Source organism: Pongo pygmaeus, chromosome 11 (assembly GCF_028885625.2).
Source record: "Pongo pygmaeus isolate AG05252 chromosome 11, NHGRI_mPonPyg2-v2.0_pri, whole genome shotgun sequence".
Taxonomy (NCBI): Eukaryota; Metazoa; Chordata; class Mammalia; order Primates; family Hominidae; genus Pongo; species Pongo pygmaeus.
Genome location: NC_072384.2, coordinates 134,028,245 through 134,048,519, shown reverse-complemented (window position 1 = coordinate 134,048,519; position 20,275 = coordinate 134,028,245). Strand labels below are relative to the sequence as shown.

Below are 20,275 nucleotides of genomic sequence, written 5' to 3'. Positions count from 1 at the left end.
CTCCCCCTCTCCTCTGCCCACCTAACTTAGCCAACTCCAAGTCATCCTTCAGGTCTTGGCCTCCCAGACACTTTCCCTGACCCTCCTTCCACGTCACACCCGCTGACCGCATCTGCTGACCACAGACCCTCGCTGACCACCTTCACTGACACATCTGCTCTGCTCAGCCCTCTAGACGATGAGCTGGGTGGGGGACCCCGTCTATCTTGTTCTCCACGGCAGCCCTGCTGCTGGCACAATGGAAGAGCTGGATCCACCCCAGACACAGCAGAACACCTCCCTGCTCTCAGACAGCTCTTCCCCACTGAGCTCAGGCCCACCCGCTCACACCCCATACATACATCGTCTTCTTTGGTCCCCCCCCAGAAGTTGGTTCCTCCGGCATAGCTGGGAATGTTAAGGACAGCAATTCCCTGAAGACTGGGGAGTGGGATGGGTCGCCCGTCACACTGAGCAGCAGAGACACAGAACAAAAGAAAAGAGAAAGGCATGAGTCAGCCGCTCCTTCTCTAACAGCTTCCCACCGCCAGGGGCTCAGGAGCACAGCTGTGGCCAGGGCATCCCCAGGCAAGTCCCTGTGCACGGAGGAAATGGTCAACAGGAGAAGCAACGGGCCTGGCAGTCTGCTGATGGATGGAGGCCAGCCTGCAGGTGACAAGGACCCTCCCACTCACCTCCAGCAAGACCTTTTGCTCCAGGTTCTTGTAGGTTCTGTGCAGCAACTCTTTGGTTCCAAGAACTCCATACCACATCATGTTCTTGGTTCGGCTCCTAGAAACAGAAGCAAAGACTTGCCATGGGTCTGGGCTTTCTTCATACAGTTAACCAGAATCATTTCTGTGAAAGCTAGGAACAGCATCTGACCCACAAATCAGCTACATTTAACAATTATTTACAGCAGTAACATCTGAAGGACACATTTTTGTTTTTGCAGATATGCATAAAAAGATACGTTTACCAATAGGAAATTTTGCTCAATAGTAACATTTTGCCAAGAAAGTAATCATGCCCTAAAAGGTAAATAAATAAAGTTAAAACATTATAGAACCCTATAAAAAAACTTCTACACATCCTGATTTTTTTTCTGGCTAAAAAATTATGCTTACCATAGAAAAACTGGAAAATATAGAAGAGCACCAAGGAGAAGACACTCCTCATAATTCTCCATGCATAATCCAGCACCTGTATGCACCCTCCACACGCGCTAATGACAAATGCCAAGTGTGCTATGTATTTCCTCAGTCTTCTTTGCATATTAATTTCCAGTTGCAGTAACTTGTTTACAGTTTCACGACCTACTTGATCCACTTTACCCTGCGCCGGCAATGCTTCCTTCTGTCGCCACACGCTCTCTGCAGACATGGCCATCCTCAGCCGGGCACTGCTCTACCACAGCTTATCGAACCAATCCCCTTGACTACACTCCTCCACCCCATGCCTGAGCTCTGTAAATGACACACTAGGAGTCCCTTTGTACCTACTTCAACCAACATTTCCAATGACTTCTGCAGAAATTTCGAATGACATTTGTAGAAGTGGAATTTTTCTCAGGAGAACTTTTCAAAGCTCTCAATACAAACTCAAGAGAGGTTTGACCAGGGTTCCAAGGCTCTAGAAATGTATTATGCATGCCCCTGTTCCTCAACTACTTATTTTACCCTGCTAAAGTAAGTGTATTTTTATTTTAATACTTTTCCCAGTGATTTTTGGACTAACAGGGATTTTTAAATGATCTGACGTCACCATCCTGTGCTGTACGGGGATATGTCCCTGGGGCCCCTGAGCCATTTTCTCCTGAATGGAAGAGCCTCAGAGTTCAAAAGTTCTTTCAGTTCTGATGCTTTTGTTTTCCTAGAAATTTCCAACTACATGTAACCTGAGCAATGACTAAAGCTGGCCCCTCAGGTGTCAGCATGGCTCCTCGCAAGGTGGCAGTGACGCCATGAGGAGGGCGAGGTCACAGGGGGCCACGTGGCTTGGTTCATTCAAGCCGATCCTGACTCAGAGGACGAAGACTCCAGCAAGGGTCTCCCAGCTTCTGGGTCAAGGACTGTTCTCTGCACAAACACCGTCAACCCCCACACTCATTTCTCCCTCTCTGTAGTTTTAATCATGTCAAAGCTGAACGGCCTCTCTGATTATTACTGTGGGGTGGGGAGGGAGACATTTCTCCCTCACTTCTTGTGTTTCACAGACAAGAGGGAATTCTACATCAGCCCAGGAAGAAAAGCTTGAGAAGAGGGACCCTTCTCATTTTTCTCCATTCTCTCTTCAGGCCAGGACTGAGTATCCAGTAATTTTAGGGGAAAAAAACTGAAACCCCCAGTGATGCCCCTTGGGGCTCCCACGCCGCCGTCTTCCTGCAGAGGTTGGACTCAAGGGCCTTGTGGGCAGGCTCGGGTGTGATGGGGGAGAGCCAGCTAGGGTGGTGATGAACACACAGACCCTCCCACAAACAATGCTGGGCACCTACGTAATAGGTGCAATAGCTTCTTGGCACACCTGCCGCTTTTCTGTAGTATCACGGACTTGGGGCTCTCATTAAGAGACGCAGCCATTCCAATGACCACCATCACTGGTTTTCCGATGTTGAATTTCCCTTGACCTGGCCAGCCCGAGAGGTGCTTCCCTTCCATCTCTGAAAGCACCCGTGCTTCTGACAAGGCGATCTGGGCTCCATTTCTGCCTCCCGCCTTAGCATTCTGCACGTTCTTTAACCTGCTGACTCCAGAAATCTGTTACTGTCTGGAAGGAGAAGCCACAAAGACGCAAAGGACAGACGTGCTCCTGAGCCTGTTACCTACCTGCACTTCTCTGGGTGCTCATCGCGCTTGTTGTTAAAGTCCAGGGAGATCTTTGCATCCAGGCCAATGCCAAAATAGTTGTTCATGACACATTTCTCCGTGTAATACTCTCTGCAAAGGTGAGTTTTAAATCAATTACAACAGCCCTGCTGAGCAGTCTTATTTCAGACTCCCAACCTCTCAGCATTTCTCTTCCTTGGGGAAAACTGATAACTTTTTTTTTCTGATAAGAGATTTATTAAGATATACACTAGGTAATTTACCAATTTAAAATGTACAATTCAATTATTTTTAGTATACTCAGAGTCATTTAACCATCACTAGATAATCGATTTTAGAGCATTTCATCCCCCTAAAGAGAAAGCCTGTACTCCTGCCATCAGCAACTAACTCTCCATCCTCACCATCCCTGGCGCCTCTCATCTACTTTCCACCTCCACGGAGGCACCTCTTCTGGGCAGTTCACAAGAATGGGATCATGCAGTCGTGGGCTCTGTGTCTGGCTCCTTTCTCTTTCTCAGGACGATGTTTTCAAAGTTCATCCATGTTATAACATGTGTTAGCGCTTCATTTTTATTACCAAATAATACTCCATTGCGTGGCTAACCCGCATCTATTGACCTGCTCATCAGCAGACGGACACTGGGATGTTCCACGTTTTGGTTATTATTTAGGAACATTTGCATACAGCTTCTAGCGTGGACATGTTTTCAGTTCAATCCCACATGGCCCCGCAGTTCTGCGCCTGCTGGTCACACGGCAGCTCTGGGCTGAACCTCCAGCAGAGCTGCCGGACTGTTCTCCACAGCAGCTACCCATCTTACACTCCACCAGCAGCACCAAACCTGAAGACATGTTTATGGCACAGAAACTCACACATTTCAACTCCGGATCTCAAAACATTTCTCAAACATCCCTAGTTACAATCAAAGCTGTTGCCAAATTAAAAAGGAAAATGACTTGAAAACATCCATCCCAGCCCCACAGCACAAGGCTTCCCTTTCCCTATGTGCGACAGACGAGGAGAGACTCATCTCATTCAAGTTTCTTCTCCCCACCCAGCTGGAAGTCCTGCTCCTGCAGCTCCCCCAGCTGCTGGGAAAGCCCAGCCTGGCCTTCACCCTCCCCAGCCCCAGGGTCACACTGGGGTTTCCCCCAAAGGGCAAGTGGATGAAGGGAGGAACCCCTGTTCCTCCACCCAGAGGCTGCAGCCAGGAGAAGAGGATGTTCTGGAAGTTCCCAAAGAAACTCAAGGGGTGGATGGGCTTGGGAACACTGCTCGGGCCAGAATTCTGACACGCTTTAGCTTACTGAGCCGGTGCCGCCGGATCTGAGAACAACCAGCACGTGTCAGTGTATTTATGATCCATCTAATTCAAGTGCCCGACAGCTGAGCCAGAGCAAAGCTCTGGGACAAAACTGTTTACCAGGCGGAAGATCACGTGCCTGGCCAGCATGTATAGGTCCTGGGAAAAGAGAGAGATCCAACCGAGAGAAACAGGACAAAGAGATGAGGGAAGGCAGCAGAGAGACTGGGCTCAGGGGCCTGGAGCAGGAGGGGCGGCAGTGGCTGGGCAGTGGAAGATGACAAGGTACTGGGGCCTGCTCAGGCCCAGCTGCAATGGGGCCTACACAATAAGGCCCAGGCACACACCACGGCAGGAAGGCAGCAAAGGACAGCTTTGTCTCCCCAGGTGAAGAGAAGAGATGAGACCACCCAGCTGAGCAACAGAAGTGGAAGTTCCACAGTCTCAGATGAAGGAGACAAAGGAGATATCCAGTTCAGGGGCCCTTAGGGACAGTGCTCACGGTAGGACTACAGCTCTGGCCTCCCCGAGGAAAAAAGCTTCAGGAGGCCTGAGAACTGGAGCCCTAGGCAGCCCCAGGGGAGGAGGAGACTAGGCCACGAACAGGGACACTGAAGTGTTGTACCAGGCCAGCACCTGGAATCTAGGGGTCCACTTTCCCAAACCCAGAGCCTCTGTGAACCACACATTTCTTCCTGTCACTGTCCCTAACCACTCCAGAAAAATGGCTGGCCACATTTAACCAACTGCCACCAGCTGCCAAGAACCTGCAATCAGCCAGCAGAAAGATGAGTGTAGAAAAACAGGTTTTCAAAACACCGCTTGTCTCCACAATGGTCTCCAATACCTAGGAAGACTCCATTAAACTGCTATATACATGTCCTCACTGCCTTACAGGCCAGCAGAGGAAGGCCTTGTCCCCCAAGGAGTAGCAGTGTCAGCACGCAGGCACACAGCAGCCCTTATAAGCCTCAGTGCAGGCCGGTGTCTCCCTAAGGTGCTCGGAGACATGAAGAAGGCACACAGAGGACCCTCCAGCCCAGAGTCTATGGTTCTGCATCACCAACAAGGAGAGCAGGTATTAGAGGAAAGCAGGAGAAGGGATGGCAAGAGGAAGATGGCAGGCTGTAAGCAGAAGTCAGTGAGGTCCAGCCAAGGTCATGAGACAGTGACCACGAAGAGCAGCACAAGGGCAGCTCCCGGCAGGAGCAGCTGAGCCTGTGAAAAGCCTCGGGAGGGCATGCAGGCTCAGGGGACGTCAAGCAAGCACCGTGGGACCTTGGGAAGGAGACGGGAGGCGTGCGCTTTGCCTCTGCAGCAGATGTGCAGTAGTGGTTTCCAGCTGCACTCCTTAAGTGGAATCTCCACGACTTCTCAGCCTTCCTTATCAGCTACCACCAGCTGGGCAACTGCTCACCAATTTCTCTAGTTAATCCTGAGATCTGTTTTCTACGCACTAGCAGCCATGTAACAATATGACCACTTGGTTCATCCCTCATACTCACAGGGTTTCTGGTTCAGCGTTGAAGGGATCAGCATTAATTAACAGGCGACTGATGACTGAGCCACCAGGCAAGGAACCAGACATTCCAGCCCGGACATCTGTAAAGGAGATACAAGAAAGAGTCCATCTGTAAAGGACATCTGTAAAGGAGATACAAGAAAGAGTCCATCTGTAAAGGACATCTGTAAAGGAGATACAAGAAAGAGTCCATCTGTAAAGGACATCTGTAAAGGAGATACAAGAAAGAGTCCATCTGTAAAGGAGATACAAGAAAGAGTCCATCTGTAAAGGACATCTGTAAAGGAGATACAAGAAAGAGTCCATCTGTAAAGGACATCTGTAAAGGAGATACAAGAAAGAGTCCATCTGTAAAGGACATCTGTAAAGGAGATACAAGAAGAGTCCATCTGTAAAGGACATCTGTAAAGGAGATACAAGAAAGAGTCCATCTGTAAAGGACATCGGTAAAGGAGATACAAGAAAGAGTCCATCTGTAAAGGACATCTGTAAAGGAGATACAAGAAAGAGTCCATCTGTAAAGGAGATACAAGAAAGAGTCCATCTGTAAAGGACATCTGTAAAGGAGATACAAGAAAGAGTCCATCTGTAAAGGACATCTGTAAAGGAGATACAAGAAAGAGTCCATCTGTAAAGGACATCTGTAAAGGAGATACAAGAAAGAGTCCATCTGTAAAGGACATCGGTAAAGGAGATACAAGAAAGAGTCCATCTGTAAAGGACATCGGTAAAGGAGATACAAGAAAGAGTCCATCTGTAAAGGACATCTGTAAAGGAGATACAAGAAAGAGTCCATCTGTAAAGGACATCGGTAAAGGAGATACAAGAAAGAGTCCACCTGTAAAGGACATCTGTAAAGGAGATACAAGAAAGAGTCCATCTGTAAAGGAGATACAAGAAAGAGTCCATCTGTAAAGGACATCTGTAAAGGAGATACAAGAAAGAGTCCATCTGTAAAGGACATCTGTAAAGGAGATACAAGAAAGAGTCCATCTGTAAAGGACATCGGTAAAGGAGATACAAGAAAGAGTACATCTGTAAAGGACATCGGTAAAGGAGATACAAGAAAGAGTCCATCTGTAAAGGACATCGGTAAAGGAGATACAAGAAAGAGTCCATCTGTAAAGGACATCGGTAAAGGAGATACAAGAAAGAGTCCATCTGTAAAGGACATCTGTAAAGGAGATACAAGAAAGAGTCCATCTGTAAAGGACATCTGTAAAGGAGATACAAGAAGAGTCCATCTGTAAAGGACATCTGTAAAGGAGATACAAGAAAGAGTCCATCTGTAAAGGACATCTGTAAAGGAGATACAAGAAAGAGTCCATCTGTAAAGGACATCTGTAAAGGAGATACAAGAAAGAGTCCATCTGTAAAGGACATCGGTAAAGGAGATACAAGAAAGAGTCCATCTGTAAAGGACATCTGTAAAGGAGATACAAGAAAGAGTACATCTGTAAAGGACATCGGTAAAGGAGATACAAGAAAGAGTCCATCTGTAAAGGACATCTGTAAAGGAGATACAAGAAAGAGTACATCTGTAAAGGACATCTGTAAAGGAGATACAAGAAAGAGTCCATCTGTAAAGGACATCGGTAAAGGAGATACAAGAAAGAGTACATCTGTAAAGGACATCGGTAAAGGAGATACAAGAAAGAGTCCATCTGTAAAGGACATCTGTAAAGGAGATACAAGAAAGAGTACATCTGTAAAGGACATCGGTAAAGGAGATACAAGAAAGAGTACATCTGTAAAGGACATCTGTAAAGGAGATACAAGAAAGAGTACATCTGTAAAGGACATCTGTAAAGGAGATACAAGAAAGAGTACATCTGTAAAGGACATCTGTAAAGGAGATACAAGAAAGGCTGTAGCTGGTCAGGAGCTACAGCCTTAAGAGAAGCTGGTGTCTCTGAAGCTGGTGGACCGGTATTCTGCAGAACGTTATTATAATTAAATGTTTCTAAAATTATGTATAACCATGTCCAAATTTTGCCAATAGTCTTAGGTCAAAAATCACTGGAACAAAAAAACCATACTGGGTGGCAGAAACCAACACCTACAAAACATACAAAAAAATGGCTTCTGAGGTGTGTGCCTGTGGTCCCAGCTATTTGGGAGGCTGAGTGGGGAGGATCACTTGAGTCCAGGAGGTCAAGCTGCAGTGTGCCATGACCACACCACTGCACTCCAGCCTAGGCAATAGAGAGAGAGAGAGAGACCCTCTTTAAAAAAAAAAAAAAGGCTTATAGAGTCAGTTTTCATGTTCTCATTAAATGTAAGCCACTCCACCAAAATGATCTCTGAGAGTTCAGGCTTAAGGCTTTATAAGGCTGCCTTCCTAAGAAATGAACATCAAGGAATGCTCCAGGTGGCAAGGACCTCACCCTCCCTGCGCCTCCTGCGACCACGCTAGAAGCACGGGACAGTCCCTCGGGTTCCCTTGTCAGGCCGGCCACCTCCCTTTTCCACTCAGATAATTCCTTCATTCTTCCAACCCCGACTCAAGCATCACCTCCTCAATGGCGCCTCCTGGGCTCCTTGGGTGCTTATTTGGGTACTACCTGGCTTTTATCAAAAAAAAAAAAAAAAAAAAAAAAAAAAGCACTTTTCATACAGTCGTATAAATTTTTAAATTCCACCTATCTTTCTCAGGGGCCTATAAACTCTCCAAGGGCAGCGAGCCCATCTCTTTCAGTTTGACGAGACCAGCGTTGTGCTAGGGCCCCCCCACCGGTCCCTCCTGCTGGCCACCACTCACTTGGGTACAGGATCTTGGTGTTGAGCGCAAGCAGGCCGTCCCGGCTTCCCGGCTGGGGTGGAAGGGAAGCAGAACTGCCCAGGGACAGACTTCCTTTGCTGATCAGCTTTTCACACGGAGATTTCGACACTGTAACAACAGAGGAGAAAACCTTAGAGCTGTCTGGAATAGACTGTGAAATACCTGGGGGGTCCTTAGCGACATGAACAGGTGGGAGGGCTGAGGAGGGAGGGCTGAGAACCACAGGCAGTTGCATGAAGTGTGTGGGACAAAGAAGGGGGCGGAGGACCAAGTGGGTACACATGATGTTTGGGGGGTTGGGCTCATGGAGAGGGTAACACAGGCCACAGGTGGCAGCGCTGGAGGGAGGGGTGAGCCCAGTCAGTCCGGGCTGTGGGAGGCGGAGCGCACACACAGCAGAGCTCTGAGTGGTGGCCTTGCAGTGGCCGTGGATCAGTTCTGAGCACGGGCCTCCCAGCAGCCCGCACAGGCTGGGGGTGCCCTCCACCAGGGCCTGCGCTGTGGGCTGTTCCAGGAGGGGCAAGGACAAACAAGGCCCACCCTCACCCACCCGCCTTCCCTCTGCCAGACACAGCCCCTTCCGAGCAGTTCTGGGGCCCAGTGTGGTTCCAAGGAAGCAGTGAGGGCAGGACACAAGTGCTCCTCAGGGAGGCAGTCCTCGCCCTGATGGAGGGGGTCTCGCGGGTTCTACTGGTGTCCACCAAGACAGACCACACACACCTCAAGGGCGCGCACAGGAGATGCACAGAAACAGGCCTTGGGCGGTGAATTTTTATGTAACCAAGTGGCCAAAGCAACTATGAGAAAGCGCCCTAAAACCTCCCCTGGAAGCCCACTACGCCTCACCACAACCAAGCACACCGTGGTGGGCAGAGGGAGGTGGAGCCACAGGTACCTTTGCGCTGGCTCCTCCCCTTGGGGACCCCGAAGCTCTCGCTGTGGGACAGTGGTGGGCACACTCTGTGGTCCATCGTCTCCTCTGACTCAGAGAGGCCCAGGACGAAGCCCTCCTGCTCCTGGGTCTGGGCATTCTGCTCATCGACAGCTGTGCAAGGAGAGTGTGTGCAGCTGAGCACGCAGGTGCAAAGCCAAGGGCGCCGTCAGGCTGGGCGGAGGGCCCCTCCTCACCCCACGGCCTGATCTTCCTCAAACAACCTCTGGCTAAAGGCTTGGACTCTGAACCCCCACCCCCACCCATCTTCCCCCTGGTCCTGGCGCCGGGGCCGGGCATCCCTGCTAACAGGCTGGGAGGCCTGGAACCCTTGCAGGGGAAGGCAAGGGATGCAGAGGAGCCTGGCGCAGGCTGGAGGGCTGCAAGCAGAAGGAGCGGCTGCATGGACGCGCGGGTGTGCGGGTGTGAGGCTGTGACCTCAAGGCTCTCACAGGAGTGAGACGCTTACAGTGAAGTCAATGAGGGCCAGGAAAGAGGTCGAGGGGAGGCAGCATGAAGGGGTCTGAGGGTGTGAGAGGAGGGTGGAGGGAGGGCAAGCAAACTCGCTGGGGGTCTGGTGCTTGGACATGGGTGGAGAGGGCCGCAGTGGAGGTTTTCTCAATGTGCACCCCTCCGTCATCTCCGTGTTCAGGGGACGCTGGGCATGCCCCCGTGCTGGCCTGAGGAAAGCCCCTCCTCATCACAAGGCCAGTCACCTTTTTCTGTGTGTTCTATGATCTGACGAATCGCTTTCTTCAGGCTGTTGGCTCTCAGCATGAGCTGTTCTCGAGGCCGGAATATTTGCGGCCGGGCCGGGCAAGCTGATGCCACCAAGCGGTCCCCGGTGGAGCCGCAGACGCTGCCTGGCGCATCTCCATCTTCAGCCTCCTCGGCAATGGTGGGGGGCGGGTTGGGCAGAGAGGACGAGGCCTGGGACTCATCATCCAAGGTCTTGAGAAGGGAATCCAGCTTCTCTTTCAGGACAGAGCACTGAACAAGGAAAGGAAATGGCATGCAGAGCTGAGGCAGGAGAACAGGGTCTGGAGGCAGAGAACCTCAGGCCATTTCACCCAGACTTCCTAGAACTCAATCAAAAGGTAAATCCTAACTCTCCATGCCTAAGTAACAAAAGGACCAGAGGCTACTCCCTTTCGCAAATCCCCACCTTTCCCGCCCCGGCAGGTGGGAAATTGGGGAAATTGGCTGTCCTGGGAAATTGGGGAAATTGGCTGTCCGCAACCAACCAAACTGACTGCGAGCTGAGTCTTAGTCTGCATAGAAGTGCAACTTTGTAACTTCACCTTAGCCTCTGATTGGTGGCTTTTTGCAACCAATCAGATGTTTGCACAGCAGTGTGACCTTTGTAACCACTTCAGGCTCTGGTTGGCTGCTTTCTGCCACCAATCAGACTAATTGAAGGCTACCACTTCATTTACATGAGGTGAGCATGAAGTGGACAATGGTATACTTCTAGGGGGTATTTGGACCCAAGAAGATTCTGTGTCTGGGCCCATGAGCCGCTGCTCAGGCAGCTCCCACACTGTGGAGTGTACTTTCATTTTCAGTAAATCCCTGCCTTCGTTCTTTGTTGCTTCATTCTTGTCTTCCTTTACTGTGTGTTTTGTCTAATTCTTTGTTCAAATCACCAAGAACCTGGACAACCTACAGTCATGGGCCTCTACTGGTGACAGAGCAAGCTTCTCGTTGCCTCAATGCTCCTCCCACCCAGGGCACGGGAACAGACCTTCTTGGCCATGACCTCTGACTCCTCCGAGCTCTCGGTCGTCTTCTCATAGGCTTTCCCCACCCGTGCCACAAAGTCCTTCACCGTCTCACAGAGCACTCTGTGGGGAGAAAAACAGAAAGACCCTTCTAGAAAGGCAGCTCCAGGCTGGGGGCCAGGGCACCATGCCCTCCCCAGGGCCACCAGGCACTCACTTGGCCGAGGAGATGACCACCGAGTGCTGGTCCGAGGTGAGGATTTTAGAAAGGTGGGCTGCAACTGAGTCTTCATAGAAGAGAATCTGCTGCACCTGCAATCACCCCAAATGGCCAGGACTGTTGGTCTCTGTGACAGCAAGCTCCACGACAGCCCCAGTGACTCTGTCACCCACTTCTTTGCCAGCACAGGCTGGGAAAGATGAGTCTCTCCTAACAGACACTGTCTGACCCAGCCAAGCCTCAACTCACTTCTAACGCTAAGCTGGGACTCACCTGGTGCTAGGTGAAAGATTTTAAAAGCTTCGTCAAGCTGCAGGCACACTGCAAATGAATCTCCTTCAGTCTGCGATCCCAGCACAGCCTGTGCTAGGAGCTTTTGTCCTGACCCCTACTCATCCTGACAGCAGCGTGCTGGCGGGTCGGCTCCAGGTTTGGGTCCGTTTGCAGCAGAGGCTGTTTCCACCTGGCTGTGAGCCGCATCTGGACACACACTCTTGCCCCCACCATCTGCCTGGACACACATTCTTGCCCCCACCATCTGCTCTGGCTGTCAGAAGGGCAGCCCTATCCCTGTGGGATCCCTGCTGTCTTTAGGACCCAGCCCCAGGGTCAGCAAACTTCACTACTGGCCAGACAGCGAATATTCTGGGCTTCCCACACACACTCTCAAAAATTTAAAAAAAAAAAAAAAAAAAAAGGAAAAATAAAAAATGTACAAACCAGTCTTCGCTTGCAAGGCCGTGGGCCCAGGCACATCTGGCCTGCAGGCCTTGTTTGCTGACCGTTGCCCTAGCCCCTGACAAAAGCTCACCTCTTTGTACTACCCCACCCAGCACTGCACCAGCGCAAAATGTAAACTAAAGACAAAGTCTGTTCTCTGAGAGAAACTGTAGGAGTGTTAAACACAACAGTAACAATCACCGAATGAAAAGAACCACCAGCTGGACTAGAGGAGGCCCAGCGAAGGGCAGCTGCAGACGCCACAGAGAGGTGGGATGGGGCAGGAGCCGGGGGCTAGGGGAGAGCCGCGGCAGAGCCGGCTAGAGCATTCGAGGCACGTGGGCACCGCGGCGGGGGAGGGAACGGGCACGCACCGTTTGGGGCTCACTGAGCAGCTGAGGAGATGCACAGACAGGGTGGGAAGGCCATCAGGAGGACCACTCCACCACCCGGCAGGGCCTATGACAACCCCAGGAAGCCCCTAGAGGGTCACAAAGCCCAAAAGACCCCTGCCAAGGGGAGTGAGAATCCTCTCAGCCATGGGTTCATCCTGTGCCTCCGCAGGCCTGACTGTGACACCCCAACACCAAAGGGGAGGCGTCTCTGCAAGGGAGGTGATGCAAACCGCTGACAGGACAGTTCAGATCACATCAGCATGCAAGCAGGGTGTGAAGAACAGGCCAGCAATACCTCGGAATCCTCGCTGAGGTCTTCGGTGACGGTAGAGGAGGAGGCCTGCCGGGGGAGCTTGGCCTCGTATGCCATGACACTCCACCTGCACACACAAGGTCAGCTGCACAGGCGGCAGGACGTGCAGGCCCACAAGGGTGGACCCTGCGCCATCCGCTTTCACGGCTGGCAGCCTTGATCTTTACACAGTTTCTGACTTCATTTTTAGGCCCTTGGTCTTGACTCTGTCCCATAACTTGGCTGAGAACAAATGTCTGCACTCCACAACTAATGGCAGTACAGCTCCATGAAAGAGAAGAAGGTCTCCCATAAATGGCTGCCTTGAGATAAGATGCTGCTTCTAGGAGAAATGGATTTAACCTCCTCAAGAGAGCTGCAAATGGCTCAGCCAGCTGGCCCAGTGAGATGAGCATTTCATAGGCCCCAAGGCACACAGAGGAGGCCTGAAATGGTGGGGGCATTGCAAAACCACAGCTGTGCTCAGAACTCCAGGCTTCTGGGAGCAACTAGGAAGGCTAGGAGGCATCTCATCAGCACCCCATGTGCCACAGGCATGTGGTCAGTGAGTGCCAAGTGTGTCACTCGGAATAAGAGTACCTCACTCAGGGAAGGTGTCACAGTGGCTTTAGGCACTAGAGGATAATTTCCCAAAACTACTTCTGGGAACAGAATATGGGAAAAAGAAACTGTTCAAGTAAGCGACAAGGAGCACTCTTTGTATGGGTATTAGATCTTGGGCTGAAGCAGCCAAAGACGGCGCAGCCACCTTCTCCACGGCCCTGACACACTCAGGCTTGGCCTCCTGGGAAGACCAGATCATTCTAGGGCATGGCTGGTTCTTAACCTGTTTTGTTTTTATCCTTGTCATTATCTGACCAAATATCAAAGACTATCAGAATATATGCTCAGGTCAAATCTTTACAAATAATTTCAGAGGGCCCATGTTTTCCACAGACCCCAGGTTAAGAACATCTGGTCAAAGGGACCTGTCTCTCAAAGTCTTCTCATATGGCACCGGAGCACATCCCCACTCACCTGTCCAGCATCTTAGTGCTGGCTCTCTCCAACTTCTCCAAGATCTGGGGGAGCTGGGTGTCGTCATCGCAGGCTGAGCCCCAGCCCAGCACTCGGGCCAAGTCGTTCCCTGTGCCGAGTGGCAGCACTCCCAGCTGACACTAAGGAAACACGAGGGACGATGTGCAGGCAAACACCTGGGGGCAGAGGGGCCACCTCCCAGCCCGCAGCCCTCCTTATCACCCACCCTGAGGGTTACATCAGCAATGTGGGGATATGACCTAAAACTATGCAGCTTACACATTATAGGCAGAGCCCACTGGAGGGGACAGATGGCATTTTCCTTGGCAATGAGACAGAAACATGACTGCCCTTGAGATAAGATGCTGCTTCTGGGAGAAATGGATGAGCCACAGGTCCATCTCTCAGCTGTCATCACATCTTGATGGTCAGCCCCTCACACGCTCTCTGACCTGTCTCCCAAATCCCCCTGCTTCCCATTTTCACCACCACGACCACAACCCCAAGGAATCACTCTGATGCCTCGCCACCCATCCCTCCATCCACTACAGCATCTCACTCACTAATGCCAAATTCTTCTTCCAAAAACATCACTAGGATCACTTCTCTCCTCTAAATCCTATCCAAAAAAGGTGCCAGGACCATCCTCAGTCTGGAGGCCACCCTGAAGCCTTGCCAGAGCTCAGCCTCTGCCCGCCTGCCTGCTGTTCCATGAAGAGACCTCATGCATTATTCAGGCCTCACCCTCTATCTGGATTCCCATCTCAGAGCTCCAATGAGATCCCACTACACCATTCCATTGCTTAGGAGGCCTCTTGAAATGCCCACTGCCCAGAGCTCACCAGCCTTTGACTCTGACAATGGAGTGACCAGGGCCATGAAGGCCTGCGGTGGAGTGTGTGGGGAGGCGTTACTGTCCTTGAGGCAGGAAACCTGCCGTGGTCCAGCCTACAGCACCGTACAGCCCTCTGCTCACCAGGTGGAAGTGACCATGCTTGAGGCCCTGCCGCCTGTGGGGACAGCAAACACCAGGGAAGGTCCTGCCTCACCAAGGGGACATTTGGCAGGGGGGGGAGGCAGGAGCGAGCAGGCCAGGACACCGGAGCCGACACACTAGATGGAGAGAACCCAGCGCTGAAGGGTGCCCAGAGGGTCTGAGGACTCTGCGAGGGCTTCCTGGAGCCTTAAAGGAAAAGGAGAGCAGCACACAGCAGGCATGGATGGTGCTCCAGGCAGGGAGACACCACACTGGGAGGGACAAGGCAGAGCTCAGTGAAGAGGAGGACAGCGAGGAAACAGGAGGCAGACAGGCAGAGGAGCAAGCAGGAGGCAAAGCTGGGACTCTGGCAAACTCTCTTAAAGGTCTGGACTTTTCCCAGAAGCATCGTGCTTGTGGGGTGCACAGGCAGAAGTGCCCCGGGAAAGGTCACCTGGGCGAGCTGCAGATGGACAGAGGCCAGGGTACTGTGGGTGGCAGGACTGAGGACACAATTAGTGAGAAACAGACAGGAGGAAGAGACGGAGGAACCAAGAACAACTGTCCGATTTCCTGGCTCAGACATCTAGATGGATGACGTTTTCAGACTCGAAGGAAAGGAACGCAGGGTGGGGGCTGAACGTGGTGTAGTGTTGGAAACTCGCAGCACTAGGAGACATCCAGAGAGGCCCAAGGCTCAGCTATCAATTGAGATGCCCCCAGGAGAGAGATGACAGCAGAAGCCCTGCAAGTCGCTGAGCGTTCCAAAAGTGAAGGAGGAGAGGCCCCAGCAAGGCTCTGAGGACACAGCGTTAGGGGAAGGGTAAGCAGGGAGAGGCCACCATGGAGCAGTAGCAGCCAGAAAGACAAGAAACCCCGAGGCGGCAGGGGCCCAGCGAGGGCATGGCCACCACATCAGGTGTCAAAGAGAAGCAGGGGAGAGCAATGTGTGCTGACCTTGGCTGAACGTATGAAAATCAGCCACAAGGTTCCACTGTCTTCCTAACTAGTGACAGTGAACTTGCAAATAATACACAAAATCAAAAATTAGAGTAGTCTATGCTAATCCACCACCAGGCGGCACCACTTCTCCTCCTGAGCCGCTGGGCCTCACAGCCCGAGCTGTCAAAGTCCACCCACCTGGAAATACTACCAAGTGTGCAGAGCTGGGGAGGGACCACAGAATCACTGAGAAATACATCCACATCACACAGAAGACTGAATTTTTTAAAAACGGGGCCATAATAAACATAAGAAAATACAGATGCAAATCTTCCTAATCTTGGAGTGTAGGCAGCTGCAAATATGACAGACGCTGACAAAAATCATGAAAGAAAAGACCAACCCCCAAAAACGATGTTGAACTGACAAACGACAAACCGGGGAAAAAATATCTGCAGTGACAGATAAGAAGTTAGTGTAACAATAATCCTCACACACCCATTTTTAAAGGAAAAAAAGGTGAATACTCAAAGAGAAAATGAGGCAAAAAAACATGAACAGGTGATTTATTTAAAGCTTCATAACCAACTGAGGAGGCGTTCAACTTCACTAGGAATTAAAGAAGTAAAGGTCAGACATTTTTTGGTCTACTTAGCTGGACAAAAACTAAAGAGATAAACAGCTTGGATGGTGCACGGGGAAAGACAGCTTTAAGAGGCATCAGGCATGGAAGCTGGCACAGCCCTGAGGAAAGGCAGTTTGTCAGCACATTTCAATACTTAAGCTTGGGTGCACTCAGAGAGGAGACCACTGGGAAGTGATCTCCATGCTCACACATGGAGGTGGGCTGGCCCTGGGCTCCCGGGTGTGTCCAGTGGAAAACGACACACAGATGCCTACTTACAGACATAGGCACAAGGTGTCTGCAACATCTTAATTAGTGATTTTTTAAAAGCAGTAATAGGCCGGGTGTGGTGGCTCATGCCTGTAATCCCAGCACTTTGGGAGGCCGAGGTGGGCGGATCACGAGGTCAAGAGATCGAGACCATCCTGGCCAACATGGAGAAACCCTGTCTCTACTAAAAATACGAAAATTAGCTGGGCGTGGTAGCGTGCGCCTGTAATCCCAGCTATTTAGGAGGCTGAGGCAGGAGAATCACTTGAACTGGAGAGGCAGAGGTTGCAGTGAGCCGAGATCGCACCACTGCACTCCAGCCTGGCGACAGAGCAAGACTCCACCTCAAAAAAACAAAAACAAAAACAAAAACAACAACAACAACAACAAAAGCAGTAACAGAACAGCCCGTTTAAATTACAAGTGCATTGTGCATTTTAGGTACTGTGATCAAGAGAGGTCCGAGATAGCAAAATGTTGGCACTGGCTGATCACCTGGGGAGGCCATGGCTTGGTGTGGAAATTAAATGAACATATGAACATTTTTATATACAATCAGGAAAATCTATTTTTATTTTAATACAAAAAACTAAGTCCAATGAACCATGACTCTGACTTGAGAAATTCAAGTATACTGCCGTCCCCTTCTCACAAGCAAGAGGCCTCAAGCCAAAAATTACCCAGTGAAGCAACAGCCCCACCCAGCCCTGCTCCCCATGTGGGTCCTTTGTGGGCAATTCTTTTCGTAGCTCCCTTCAGGTCCCCCTCATACATCATGGCCAGAGGCCCGGGCCTCCACGATGCCAGGGGGTGGCCCAGGCTCTCCCCTCTCTGCCCTGGCCACCAAACTGCACACTCCCCAAAACCACCAATGGTTTCTGGCCTGAGAACAGGTGCTCTGAGATGAACAGGAGCTGAGACTGCATGATTTCCCTCTAACCTCCGCACCCTCTCTGCTCCTGGCTGGGCTCCCTCCTGTCCAGGTACCTGTTTATGAAGGTTGAGGCTGTCGATTTCGGAGAGGACCCAGCCAACACTTCCATCCCCGCCACAAACCAGAATCCGGAATGTGTCAAACTTCTGGAATAACCGTAAGCTGCAGAGAAAAGAGAACGGCCATGAAATGACGTCCATTCCACAGGACAAATGACAGGCTTGTCAGTACGGGGCTGAGGGGCCACCTGTGCTCCTCATGGCTGACCTGCACCAGAGGCAGAGCACGCACAGGCCCTGCCACATGACACCAGCCGCCTGCATGCCCCTCCACTCAGGGTCCACTTTGTCAAGGGGATGACAGCAGCACTGGGGTCCAGCCAACTGCTCCCACCAGGGCCACGCCCCACCCAGCGACAAGACCACTCAGCTTTGTGAGCCACTGCACCCTCTGCAGACATCGCAGGCAAAGTGGTGGGCCAAAATTGCATCCCCTGCCAGGCTCATGGGCACAGCCTTCTAAGGCCCCTGCTCATATGAGCCCACCCTGCGTCACTGTCCCTGCCCCATCCACACGTGGCCCCTGCCAGCCTTCCCAGCATGCCCTTTGGGTTGCCTGCATCACTCTGCACCCTCAGCCTTGGCACTTCCCGGCCCTGGGCCACCGTCTGGCTTCCGCCCTGGCCCTTGTTCTGGTCACCCTGGAGCCCCAGGCTGCCTGACCTGCTGCGGGCTGCGTGTCCCCACTGCAGCACATATGCCTGGGCCCACTCAGTCCTCCAGTGATGTGGCCCATGCCTCCTACCCTCCTAACTCCTCAGTTTCCTTCCTTCCTGGGCTCCCCCTGCCCCTGCCCAGCAGCGTCCCCACTCAGGACACCAGTGCTGCTTCTGCTCACTCCTCACCCTCTTCTTGTGTGACCACATCCAGTTTCAAGGACCACACAGGTGACTCTGGATCAACAGCCCCCAGGCCAGTCCTGAAAGCCGACACTTGCACCTGTCCTCCAGAACACACCACTCTGGTATCCCAGGGCATCTGCAACAGGACACATCCCTACTCGGAGAATGGTAGCACGACCACCAACCCAGTCCAGAGGCCAGACCTGACTCTTCTCAGCCTGCAGCCGACTCAGCCCCTCCTGGCAGCCTCTCCTCTACACTCACCCCAGCCACCCACTCAGGTCACCACCGTGCCCTCGCAGAGTCCCACAGGAGCCTCAGACACCTCGACACCCTTCCTGAAAGCTCCCCACGAGTTCCAGGAAGACCTTTCTAAAACACGAGCCGGGCCATGGGCCTTGCTTTATGAGGTTGCCCCTGGTTTGCAGGAAGGAGCCGAACCTCTTGGCCAGCACCCACAGCCCTCCCTGACGGCAGGTGCCACCTTTCTGCTGCTGCCTGGCCTGGCCCTGCTGCATTCCCTCTTGCCTCGCCTCTGCACAAGCAGTGCCCTCAGCCCAGAAGCCTCCCCGCCTCCCTGCAGCCATCAGAACACTCCTCAGATGCCAGCTCAGGGAGACGTGGAAGGACGCCCAGTTTGACTTGCAATCCCGCCCCCACTGGGTTCCCAGAGAAGCTGTGTCACCCCACTGAAGTGCCAGGGGACCCTGCATGTGCTCCTACCCATTCCCTGCATCTGCACTCCCCGCCTGGCTGACCTGCGCACGCTGCCTCGAGCTCAGTGTCTGACCCAGAATGAGCGCTCAGAAGACAGGCAGGCATAGGTGATGTGGCACCAAGCCCAGGCTCCACACAGAACACTGACACCTGTAAGGCCCCCTGCTCTCAGGAGAAGAGGTGACAGGTCAAGGCCAGGAACTGGAACGTGAAGCAGTAGCTCCAGATTCTGCTGTGAGCTGTGTGAGATGAGCTGCTTCCAGAAACGGTAAATGATGACTCAACTCCCCTTACGCCATTGTGGGGGCTTCCTAAATCATCCCATCTCATACTTAACTCCCACTATGAAACATGGGGTTTTGCTTGCACACCAAAATGAATATTTCGTTATTCTCGAGTTCAGCTGTGTAGCCTGCCCTGCCCACAGCCATTTCAAAGCATTCCTCCAACACCCTGGTACCACGTTTAATAACAACCTTAGCCTGCTTGGTGCATTGTGATAACAGATGTATTATACCTCCACTTTCCCCACTTTTTAACTAAAATTATTTCTTTGCCAGGCAGTGTAATCCAACACTTTTGAGAGGTTGAGACAAGAGGATCACTTGGCTCCAGGAGTTTGAAACCAACCTGGACAACACAGTGAGACCACTCTACAAAACATTTTAAAAGTTTTGTGAGGCTCAACAAAACAAAACAAAAAAATTAGCTGGGCATAGTGGTACACACCTGTAGTCCCAGCTACTCAGGAGGCTAAGGCAGGATGGTGGTTTGAGCCCAGGATGTTGAGGCTGCCATGAGCCAGGATTGCACTAGTGCACTCAGCCTGGGCCACTTAGCAAGACTCTGTCTCAAAAAATAGTAAAATTAAAATTAAAATGTCTTGATCAGCCTACTAGTGAATGCAATCCTCCACCATTCAAATAAGAAGTCTTTCTACAGAAAATGTGGGAGTACTGCCTTTGCAGAAGCAGGCTGGAATGCTGCCATCTGTGACTGCTCTCCAACTGCGCCTGGCTGTGTGAGTGGCAACGAGCAACACAGAAGACACCCAGAGGACCAACGACGAGCAGCGTGTTCCTCTTACCCTGGCATGTATGCCAAGGACACGCAGGGAGCTGGCCGAGGTTCACATCAGAGTAGACCCTGGCTCCTAATACACAGACCCCACTGACTCT

The 20,275-nt window shown here is 51.7% G+C and overlaps 1 protein-coding gene across 3 annotated transcripts in view; it reads right to left on the bottom strand.

Annotated features, from left to right (window-relative positions):
• Positions 1–20,275, bottom strand: part of DGKD (diacylglycerol kinase delta) — a 118,894-nt gene that overhangs the window by 14,348 nt on the left and 84,271 nt on the right. For all 3 annotated transcript variants that reach the window (XM_054479025.1, XM_054479026.2, XM_054479028.2), the window contains 12 exons: positions 17,533–17,641; positions 13,733–13,872; positions 12,698–12,782; positions 11,285–11,379; positions 11,091–11,190; positions 10,063–10,336; positions 9,311–9,460; positions 8,395–8,523; positions 5,617–5,713; positions 2,805–2,915; positions 675–771; positions 342–449 (listed from right to left, as the gene is read on the bottom strand). In XM_054479025.1, coding sequence (XP_054335000.1) covers positions 342–449; positions 675–771; positions 2,805–2,915; positions 5,617–5,713; positions 8,395–8,523; positions 9,311–9,460; positions 10,063–10,336; positions 11,091–11,190; positions 11,285–11,379; positions 12,698–12,782; positions 13,733–13,872; positions 17,533–17,641 — 1,495 coding nt within the window. The remainder of the gene's footprint in view (positions 1–341; positions 450–674; positions 772–2,804; positions 2,916–5,616; positions 5,714–8,394; positions 8,524–9,310; positions 9,461–10,062; positions 10,337–11,090; positions 11,191–11,284; positions 11,380–12,697; positions 12,783–13,732; positions 13,873–17,532; positions 17,642–20,275) is intronic.